The following is an 11624-nucleotide window of genomic DNA, read 5'->3' on the forward strand; positions in this document are numbered from 1 at the left end:
TCCTTGATAATAGCAACTTGAGGTTTGAATTTGTTCTTCAGTTCCTTGAGCTTAAGAAATGCTGAGGGGAGCTCTGGTGGCCTAGTGGCAACGAGCTGCAACTACAATCCCAGAGGCGCAGGGTTCGAACCCACCAGATGCTTTGCTGAGGAAGGAGGGACAATCTCCTCCTGTACCAGTCAGATCTGATTTGACGGTACACGCACACAAAAACAATAAAATTAAAAAAAAAAAATACAAAAAAAAAAAAGAAATGCTGAGCTAGTTCAGCCCTTTTGATTTTCTGACTCCAACTCCTTACAAATTTCATTGTAATATTTTACTTTGTCGTCCTGTGCTGCCTTTTGAAATCTTCTATTCGACTCTTTAGTATCTCGAATTCTTCCCTCTGCTTTGGCTCCTCTGCGCTCCAGTGCAATTTTCAGAGTCTCTTCTGACATCCATTTTGATCTTCCTCTTCTGTCTTTGTAATGAACGTTTGCACTCTTCTTGGATGATACCCTTGATATCCTCCCACAACTCAGATATGATATATATTAATTGCTCTGATGGCCTAGTGGCAAGAGGCTGCAATCCCAAAGTCACGCAGTTTGAGGCTGCCAGCCTCTGTGCCAGATTGCTCTGGGCAATCGATTCAGACTCTGTGGTATACAACTACAACCATTGCTCTATGCCTATTACCATAATCCTATCTTTTAAAATTCTCATTGAATCTTTCCAATTCTTCCCCCATCTTCCCACTAACTTCTGCTATCCTACTGATTTCCCTCTTTCCCCATTTGCTATTCCCTTCCCCCATTCTCCTTCCCTTTTCAAGCATTTATACACATCTTGCTCAATTATCCTTCTGTTTTTACAACAGTGATCATATGCAGTACTTTTTCTTAAGAGACTGAGTTATTTCACTGAGCATAATGCTCTCTAGACTCTCCCATGTATTTTATGAAACCATTGTTCTTGAGTGTTGTATGTATTTCATTATGTGTATGTATCACAATTTCTCAACCCTTTTTTTTTTTAACGTAATGGTTATTTGGGCTCTTTCCATTATGAACATAGGCATACAACTTCCTGCTTTTGGGTTGACAGTGCAACTCTTTGGCATTTAGGCCACCAAAGCTTGCCTATTGCTTGCCTGAAAGTTGAGTTTTAAGCGTGAGTTCAGCTCCATGCCTGAATAGTGTCTAAGGATCATAGTATCTGGGATTTCCTCAGCCTCTATCAGACCGGTAAGCCTGGCTATTTTTTATTATGAGTTTTTGCTCCACCTTTTCTTCTACCCTATCCAGGACCTCCTATGGTGATCCTGTTCAGGTAAGTCAGCAGTGGTAGTTGGGCACCATCTCAAGGTCGTGAAGGCTGAGTAGAATTCTGGCGTACACTAGTCTTTTGAGAGAATTATTACTGGGTGTCTTTGATCGTCATTGCTCCAGATAGAGAGAAAATGTTTATTAAATGATTGAAAAGAGTTCTAGGACATTTGATAAACTAAAAAAACCTCAAGTTAATTGCTCTGGAGTCGGAACTGACACTTTGCTGACCCTTCATTTGGCTTCTGGTCACAGGGGAGATTACCCGTCTTTATCCTGCAGCGTCGCTAGTGGATTCTGAGTTGTCACCAAAACTCCCCCAGTTTTAAAAAAACCCTGTAAAGTCAAATGTGGTGCTGGCGCCCTCTGTTGTGAAAAAGGACTTTAAACTTTAAGAATGACCGCAATTGATGGCAGGCGGAGCACCAGCGCTTTCTTAAAAACGTAAAAGCGCTGAGACTACAAGTCCCAGGAAGCACTGGGGGGGCGTGGTCTCACGGGAAAAAGTAACTTGTCTGACCTCCGACCCCGCCCCTCCCCTCCTGGGTATCCCGCGAAATCTGATCTGGGAGACGGAGGTCCAATAGAAAGATGAACCCAAATCCCGCGAGAGCAAGTGGTACGCAGCGACAGGCTGAGCTAAAGCTTTAGCGGGTCCAGCGCGCTGGGAGGCTCCTGCCACCTCCCGGAAGAGACAGGGAGGCGCAAGTGGATTTCTTCAGGTCTGTCAGGATCCGTGCCAACTGTGATAGTGTCTGTTCCCTTTGCGGGGCAGGCAGTGGGCAGTGGGATAAAGGTTACCCTGCCCGGGACCACTCTTTCCCTATAGCATGAAGACGCCGGATGCGCAGTCTTTAGCTTCTGACTGCCTTCCTGCCGTCCAGGTTCCTGCCGGAGCCGACCTTTCGCCCCAGGGTTACCCGATGGATGAAAACACGGACCCTGCATCGATCCCAACGCCACCCGACGGGGATGATCCGGCCGGGCTATCATCGGATGCTGTGGCTGTCTCAGCTTTGTCCCCAGAACTGAGTGAGGAGGGCCCGGCTTCTTTCTCCACTCTCTTGGAAATAGAGTTTGGTACTCCTAGTGAGTTGAGTTATCAGATCGAGGAGCGAGAACCTGAAAATACTACCATCCCTGCAGAAGAAATGAATGGGCCAGAGTTGGGACCTGGAGTAGCCGTGGAAAGTGTGGCTGAAGAACCGGTTTTAGAGGGTGAAGGAAACACGTAAGTGACAATGGCAGTTGAATCTGGAACCCGAAGAGGCTGGGAGTGTGCGACATGCTTTATCGGCCAGCCCTCACCCCCTTTAGACACATTTCCTATTTCCTCTGGCGACCCAGGTCTGTTGTTTTCATCTTTCTTCCAGAACTTGGAACTACAGCTTTTCCCAGCTACCTCGATTCCTCAGTGGCTCCTGGTCAGAGTTTAGTTCCCAACCAGAGAACTTCTTGAAAGGCTGCAAATGGTAATGGTGATGGCGAGAGCAGGACCGAGGTGGTGAGGCTGGTACAGGACACAGCAGCGTGTCAATTAGTTGTTCTTGGGTATGAATTGTAATGGATTTGTCAGCATCTAGTAAGATAGACCTTCTGTACTGTCACCAGAAAACACCTCTACTATCTGGGAGAAGGACCTGGTTGAGACAAAAGTAGGGTAAGGAGTAAGAATCCCTCTTAGGAAGGATATTCAGTTTCAAGTAGGGCTGTGCCCTCCCCATCTCTCAGGACCCGGGATTTATTCCTGTTGAGAGGTTGGCTCAATCCTAGCTCAATAGTTGGAAATCATGTAACTGTCCAGCCTGCTATTTTCTTACTCTTAGGGCCCCAGATGGTTCCTGCATCTTGACTAATAGTGCTGATAACATCTTACGTATTTACAACCTGCCCTCAGAGCTGTACAGAGAGGAGGAGCAGGTGGAATATGCAGAAATGGTAAGAAGCCCCTTTTTCTTGCTTTGACCTCTTTTCTATTTAAGCGGAGACATGTCTGTCCTTCACAAATGGAACTCTTTTTTTTTGTTGTGTATTTCAAGTAGCATTTTCTGCCCTGAATTCTGAAGTATTTAAAAGAATGTCCCTTCTTCAGTCTGTAATATTTTTTTATTCATGAGAGGAATTAGTGATTATATTTTATGGCAGTATTTAAGCATTATTTTTTGAAAGACTGTTGCTGAGATGAAGTGGTGATAAGACAAAGAGCTAATTTGCTTTCTTGTATGGGAGATAACCGTGTAAAACAAGTAAGTAATCAGGATCATTACAGATTATAGACAGAGTTGGGAGAAACCGGATGGATGGAGCAATGTTTCAGTCTGTTGTTCATAGGCTGGAAGAGTTATCTAACAGCAACAACACATTTAGCTAAAATATTGAGAGGAGCTCTTTGTAAAGGAGACTTTTAAGCTGAGACCCATATGCTAATAATGGAGCAATCCTGTGAAAAGTAACGGATAATATATTGTAGGAAGAGGCAAGGCAATTTTACAAAGAACAAGACTAGGAGAGCATTCTGTGTGTTTAACTAATAGAAAGAAGGCCAGTGTGACTGGACTGAGACAAGCGAGGGGGGAAATGGAGAGGGGATGAAGCCAATGTAATTTAGAAGCCTTGTCGTGTAGGATCTTACACTCTTTTATAAGGATACCACATGTAATGACTTATGCTAACTGATATCAGTAGGATCTTCAATGACCCTGTTTTCCATCTACATCACAGTCAAATGTACCAGGGGTTAGGACTTCAGGAATACCTTTTTTTGGGGACTGACTTCTTATATAATACAATCCATTCAAAGTAAGACCAGTTGTTGTTGTTTTTAGGTGCCTACAACTAAGTAGTTAAGTTGACTACAACTCATAATGACCCTGTTAACAACAGAGCTCGAACTCTGTCCTGCTCAAGCCCTTGGTGGTTCTGTGTCGGTTCCTCTTGTTGAGTGTCTTCCTTCCTCTCTTTCTCTGAACATGTAGTTTTCCCATTATGCTGTCTCTCTCCTCGGACTGATTCCTCCAAAAAATATAAGTGAGACAGAGTTTCACCATCCTTGACTCTAAGGAGCACTCTGGTTGCACTTCTTTCAAGACAGATATATTATTTACTTGTTCTTTTGTCACTTCACGGTATATTTAATACCCTTTGTCAATACCACAGTTCTTCTCCTGTAATCCTTATTCATTGTGCTACTTTCTGATGGAAAGCAATTGCAAATACCATAACCTGGATCAGGCACACCTTAGTCTTTAAACTGACATCCTTACTCCATTCACAGTTTGGAGAAGTCCTTGACAGAATTTTTTCCCCAGTGCAACACTACTTCTGATTTCTTGACTGCTGCTACTTTAAATGTTAACTGTGAATCCAAATAAAATTAAATTATAGACAACTTTCGTCTTCTCCATCTATCATGATATTGCCTATTGATCAAATGGTGAGGATTTTTTGTTTTCTTGATGTTTAGATGTAATTCATATTGAAGGCTGTACTCTTTGATCTTCTGCAGTGTTTCAAGTTTTCCCTTTCTGCAAGCAAGGTTGTGTCATCTGCATACATAGCATAACACAAATTGCTGATGAGTCTTCCTCCAATCCTGATGCCACATTCTTTTTCATATAGTTTCAAATTATTTGTTTAACATACAGATTGAATGGGTATGGAGAAAGGATACAACCCTGACCCACATCTTTCCTAATTTTTTATAACATTTTCTTTTTTATTGATATTTTAATGAAAGTTTATAGAAAACTTGGATTTCTATTCATTCATTGTTGCACATTTTCTTCCCTACCCCCCCAGTTTGCTTTTCTCTTTAAAAAAATTCTTTTATTGCACAATTTCCTCCCTTACCCCGCCCCCAAGTCCACTTTGCTATATACCTCTTATTCGGGACTATTGTTAGGCAAATAACACCTAATCATATATTTCTTTTCCATAGTTCTTTCCCTCCTCTATTTCAATTCAGTGTTCGTTTTTTATCACATCTTTTCTTAGTTTCCCGCCAACCCCCATGTCAGTCCTGCTTTTTAACAGTGCCATTAGGCAGTATTTGTCCTTTTGTGGCTGAGATATTTTACTTAGCATAATGTCCCCCAAGGTCACCCATTTTGGATAATATTTTATTTGTTTCTTATTTTTCAGTGCTGTGTAGTATTCCATTGTGTTAATATACCGTAGCTTCTCTATCCATTCATTTATTGCTGGACACTTGGGATGCTTCCATCTCTTCGCTATTGTGAACAGTGCAGCAATAGACATAGGTGTGCATTATCTTTCCTAATTTTAAACTATCTAGTGTTCCCTTATTCTGTTCTTTTTTGGTCTGTGTATAACTTTTGCATGAGCACTATTAAGTATTTTGTGATTCCTATTCTTCCCAATGTTAGCCTTAATTTGTTATGATTCACATAGTCATATGTCTGCATAGTGAATAAAACACAAGTAAACATATTTCTGGTGTTTTCTGCTTTCAGCTAAGATCCATCTGATATTAGCAGTGATATCCTTTGTGTCAAGGCCCCTCTGAATTCAGCTTGAAGAGACCACTTAGAATAGTTTTATCTCTCTATCAAGTGTTATTCTTTGTCTGAAATGAGAATAATAATGATACCACCTTACAGAGCTGTAAGGATTAAAAGAATTAATACTTTAAAGTGCTTTAAATAGTTCTTGGCATATCGTAAGTATGGCTCAATAAACATCCATATATGTGTGTGTATATATATAAAACGTCTGGTATAGTAATGGCTCAGTGAATACATACACACACACACAGACACAGAGTAATTCTAGTGGCCCAGTGATAAGAAGCTGTCTTGCAATCTGGAAGGCATGTGGTTCGAATCCCATCAGCTGCTCTGTTGGAGAAGAATAAGCACACTCCTCCTATATGATTAACTGTCTCTGAAAGCCTGCTGAGAAGGTCAGCCATGGGTCTGTTCTGACTTACTGGTGCACAACAATAATGTATGTAATTTTGTTGATTGCCTTCGAGTAGAGCATGACTCACAGTGACCCCGTGAACAAAGGGCCTGAAGCCTTTCTATAATTATCAACATTTATCAAAGTTCATAGAGTTTCCAGAGGCATGTTGTTTAGGAAGTGAATACCACTCCTGTTTCCAAATACGTAATATAGTAATACAGAGAGAGTGAAAGAGGAAGAGAGTAGGTCGGTAAACAGTCTTAGTTATCAGTGTTAGTTGGCAGGAGATTGGGTCTCTCTCTCCATTGGTGGAGCTGGTGAATTTGAACCACATCCCTCTCGGCTTGCAGTGCAGATTCTTCCCACTACGTCACCAGAGTGGGTTATCAGTGTTAATTGAATAAGGGCAAGGAAATAAGATATTCTGGTTAGGGTTTGCCTAGAGAAAAAGATAAGATTATTGAGGATGTGTGAGGAGATGCTTAAACTAATGGATCAAAATCTAAGCTGAATAAAGAGCTAAATGAGGATTTTTTTTTTGGTATGGTCAAAATATACACACCAAAACATTCCTCAACTTGTGGCACTGATTGAATTTTTCATGTTATATTATCTTTATTGCTCTCCTTTTCGAAAGTATTTCACCACTGTAGACAGTCAGTACTCTCAAAGCAAAAACTCCTCTTCCCCTTCCTTCCACCCTTGGTAACAACTAATCTTTGTTGTTGTTATGTGCCATTGAGTTACTTTGCAACTCATAGCAACCCTTTGTACAAGAGCCCTACACGCCGTTCTATCCTGTGCCAACCTCACCATCTCAAACACACTCATTCCCACCACTCCAATCACAGAATTGATCCATTTCATTGAGGGTATTCCTCTCCTGCACTCTCCCTCCACTCTCCCAAACATGATATCCCTCTCTAAGGACCAGTACCTCCTTGCAACATGTCCAAAGTATGTCAGACGAAGCTTCAGAATCCTTGATTCCAAGGAGCACTCCAGCTTCAACCTCTCCAGGACAAACCTGTTTGTTCTCCTAGCAGTCCATGGTATATTCAACATTCTTCTCCAGCACCACAGCTCAAAGGCATCAATTCTCTTTCTGTCCTCCCTAGTCACTGTCCAGCTCTCCAATGCATGGCACGTAATTGCAAAGACTATAGCCTAGTTCAGGCACACCTTAGTCTCCAGCTGGACATCGTTGCTCTTCAGTACTCTTGAGAGGTCCCTCACAGCTGACTTTCCCAATGCAATTTGTCTCTTGATTTCCTGGCTGCTATTACCAAGAGTGTTGATTGTGGAACCAAGTAAACTAAAACTGTTAACTATCTCAATCTCTTCACCATCCATACTGATGCTGCCAATCAGCCCAGTGGTAAGAATCTTTGTTTTCTTGATACTGAGCTTCAATCCATATTGAAGACTGCAGTCCTTGACCTTCTGCAGCAAGTGCTTCAGGTCCTCCTCAGTTTCAGCAAGCAGGGTAATATCATCTGCATAATGTAGGTTGTTGATGACTCTTCCACCAATCCTGATGCCACATTCCTCTTCGTACAGCCCAGTGTCTCGGATGATCTGTTCTGCATACAGATTGAAAAGGTATGGAGACAAAATACATCCCTGACGGACCTCTTTCTTGATTTTGAACCATCTGTTGTCTCCTTGCTCTGTTCTGATGACTGCCTCTTGGTCCAAATATAGGTTTCGCATTAGCACAATCAAATGTTCTGGGATTCCCATTCTTCTCAGAGTCAGCCATAGCTTGTTGTGATCCACACAGTCAAAAGCCTTTGCATAGTCAATGAAGCACAGATAGGCATTCTTCTGGTATTCTCTGCTTTCTGCCAAGATCCATCTAACATTAGCTATAATATCCTTAGTGCCACAACCTCTTCTAAATCCAGCCTGCACATCTGGCAGTTCTCTGTTGACATATTGCTCCAGTCATTTTTGGATAATTTTCAGCAGAATCTTGCTTGCATGTGATATTAATTATATTGTTCGATAATTTCTGCACTCTGTTGGGTCCCTTTCTTTGGAATGGGAACAAATATCGATCATTTCCAGTCAGTTTGCCAGCTGGCCATCCTCCAGATTTCGATTTCTTGACACAACATAGTGAGTACATCCAGGGCAGCATCTGTCTGTTGAAATATGTATTTTCTATATATTTGCTTATTTGTAGATAGATTTCTTTCATAATGCTCACAGGTAAGGTTGGAATCACTGAGCAAGTAAACTACATGGCTTAGTCATTGAAACTGAGGTTTACCATTGCCGGTGATGCCCGTGTGACTGTGATGGGTGTCACTGAAATAGAGTGATTGTGCGTAGAGACGAGGAATGAGAGCAGCCAGGGCACTGGGCAGGTTCATTCATTCTTTCATTTTTTCATTCATTCAACAGATTTTTCTTATCTGCCAGGCACTGTTCTAAGTCCTACGTATTAGTCAGGAACCAAGCATACAAACGTTTCTACCCTCAAAAAAACGTCAATTCCCCCCCCCCTTGTATTATGGGGAGACAATAAATAAATAACCAAGTAAAATATAAATCTGATGTGCTCTGGGAACAACAAAGCAGAGAAGAGGATTGCAAGAGTGAATTTTTATAAAGGGTGGCAAGGAAAGGCCTCAGTGTTAAGGTAGCATTTGAACAGAGACCTGGGGATGTAAAGGGAGAGAGCTATGCCAGATAAAAAACAGCCGGTTCAAAGGATCTGTGGAAGTGGGCGAAAGGAGATAAGAGATAAAAAAGGTGTCCAGAAGAGTGATAGCAAGTTGTATCTGTGGAGAAAATATTCAACTAGGAGGTAAAGTCTTAGTGAATGAGGGAAAATGACAAAAAGTGGAAGCCTGTCTGCTGACAAGAGCTACAGAGGAGTTGCAGTTTTTGGAGATGAAAGATTTGGAAATCATAGTGGAGAATGAGGTTGACACCCACCTATCTCCTGTCCCTGAATGTGCTGGGGAGGGAGGGTGAGAGCGAAGCAATTTGGGCCTGAGAAAACTGCAGGGACCGCCAGAGGCAGGCTTTTTGGAGCTTTTTGAGAAGTGGATGAGAAACAAGGGGTTTTTGATCCTAGAATAGGACTCTGACAGGTGTGAGTTCAAGGACTTGAATGTCAGAAGAGGGTGAGTGGGTGGGTGTGAATGCAGGAATTAGGGCAGTTGTTATACAGGTCATGGTGATAAGGGATGTCTCAGAAGACTTGAACTTCTAGAATCTGAGGTCAAGAAAGATAAGGATGCCTAGTTGTAGGGGTTGTCCTTATGCTTCTCTAATGGGCAGCTCTTAAGATCAGAGGTCTAGTCCCCTGAAAATGTGTCATCTGTACAAGAACTAAGACACTGTAAGCCCTGGCACGTGGAACAGACGTTCACTGTTCATGAGGTCAGCTGGGCAGGGGAAGCCATTCTGAAATAATTCAGGAGCAGAGAAGTTTGTCCTGGGCACAGGTAGTTAGAAAAAGATGGAAATATGGGACGCAGGATAGTTATTGCACAAATGGCATTTAAGAGAAACAGGAATGTTAAAGGGGGGAAAAAAGGCACCAATTGCTGCCACTTTATAAAATTCAGCCTTTGAAATTTTTGCCACTCTTTCTAAGCTCTGTCCAAGTACTGAAAGCTTTTAATGTGGTGTAATCAAATAGTAGACAGCTTTGCACACTGCTCCTTTTAACAATCACAGTCTAAATGCTTTTCATGGTGTTTCAGTCTTTGTTAACAGGTTTAAAGATGAAGGGTGTTCTACTGAATGCCTGTGATAAATTTCTTACCTATTCGCCTGTTTTGTACATTTGGGCTGTTTCTAGGTTTTTCACATGCTAAATTAATCTTTCTGTATTTTTAAGGTTGGTATTTTTCTAAAAAAATTATTTTAAAAATGAATTCCATGAGTAAGAAATAACACATATTGTGTTGTTTCCCTTACAAGAAATAAGCCAGGCTTGTTGGTAGTTACCAGTGGTGGAATGGAGAGATTAATGGAGAATCTTCCTTTATTGTTATTAATTGCCATTGAGTCACTTGGGACTCATAAATACCCTATGTATAACAGCTCTGAACGCTGCTGTATCCTGATTGAACCTTATCACCTCTACTGAGTCAGTCCATCTTATCGAGGGTCTACCTTTCCTGCACTGTCCCTTCACCTTCCCAAGCATGATGTCCCTCTCCAAGGATTGGTCCCTCCTTGCAGCATGCCCAAAGTATGTGAGATGAAGTTTCAGAATCTTTGCCTCCAAGGAGCAGCCTGGTTTCACCCTCTCTAGGATGAACCTGTTTGTTCTCCTAGCAGTCCATGATATATTCAACATTCTTCTCCAGCACCACACTAAAAGACATCAATTCTTCTATCATCCCTAGTCATTGTCCAGCTTTCTGATGCATAGCAAGTAATTGAGAAGACCATGACCTAGATTAGGTGCACATTAGTCTCTACACCGACATCATTGATCTTCAGTACTCTGGAGAGGTCTCCAACAGCAGACATTCCCAGTGCAATTCGTCTTTTGAGTTCCTGGCTGCTGGTACCAAGAGTGTTGATTGTGGAGCCAAGCAAACTGAAGCTAACATCTCATTCTTGTCATCATCTATCATGATGCTGTCAATTGGCCCTGTGGTGAGAATCTTTGTTTTCTTGATGTTGAGCTTCAATCCATATAGGAGGCTGTAGTCCTTGATCTTCTGCAGCAAGTGCTTCAGGCCCTCCTTAGTTTCAGCAAGCAAGGTTGTGTCATCTGCCTAACACAGGTTGTTGGTGAGTCTTCCTCCAATCCTGATGCCACATTCCTCTTCTCTGAACATAGATTGCAAAGGTATGGAAACAGGACCCATCCCTGATGTACTCCTTTCCTGATTTTGAACCATGCTGTGTTTCCTTGCTCTCTTCTAATGACTGCCTCCTGGTCCAAGAATAGGTTTCATATAAGCACAATCAAGTGTTCTGAGAATTCCCATTCTTCTCAGAGTCAGCCACAGTTTGTTGTGATCCACACAGTCAAATGTCTTTGCATAGTCAATGAAACACAGATAGACATTCCTCTAGTATTCTATGCTTTTAGCCAAGATCCATCTAACATTGGCTATAATAGCCCAAATTTTCTGTTGTTTCTGTGTGAGACATTGAGTTGGAACCAACCCATAGCTTACCCTCCTGCAGTTTTTCACTGGTAGTAAATCATGTCGGAGGAGATTGCCCCTCCTTCTTCAGCAGAGCATCTGGTGGATTCGAACCACTTACCTCTGGGATTGCAGTGCAGCTCCTTGCCACTAGGCCACCAGAGCTCCCTATGGCATTTTCATTTTTTTTTCATCTTTTTTTTTTAAATAATTTTAATGAGCATTTACAGAGTTTTTGGATTTCCATTCATTCATTGCTGCA

General features: G+C 41.9%; 1 protein-coding gene across 1 annotated transcript in view; it reads left to right on the forward strand.

Moving 5' to 3' along the window:
• The first annotated feature begins 2140 nt into the window (after positions 1-2140).
• WRAP53 (WD repeat containing, antisense to TP53) overlaps positions 2141-11624 on the forward strand; it is a 29915-nt gene continuing 20431 nt past the window's right edge. Inside the window, exons 1-3 of the mRNA XM_006899136.1 lie at positions 2141-2541; positions 2684-2782; positions 3137-3248. Of these exons, the coding sequence (XP_006899198.1) occupies positions 2141-2541; positions 2684-2782; positions 3137-3248 (612 nt within the window). The remainder of the gene's footprint in view (positions 2542-2683; positions 2783-3136; positions 3249-11624) is intronic.

The sequence above is a fragment of the Elephantulus edwardii genome, unplaced genomic scaffold (assembly GCF_000299155.1).
Source record: "Elephantulus edwardii isolate Elephantulus edwardi_28Jun2011 unplaced genomic scaffold, EleEdw1.0 scaffold00246, whole genome shotgun sequence".
Classification (NCBI taxonomy): domain Eukaryota; kingdom Metazoa; phylum Chordata; class Mammalia; order Macroscelidea; family Macroscelididae; genus Elephantulus; species Elephantulus edwardii.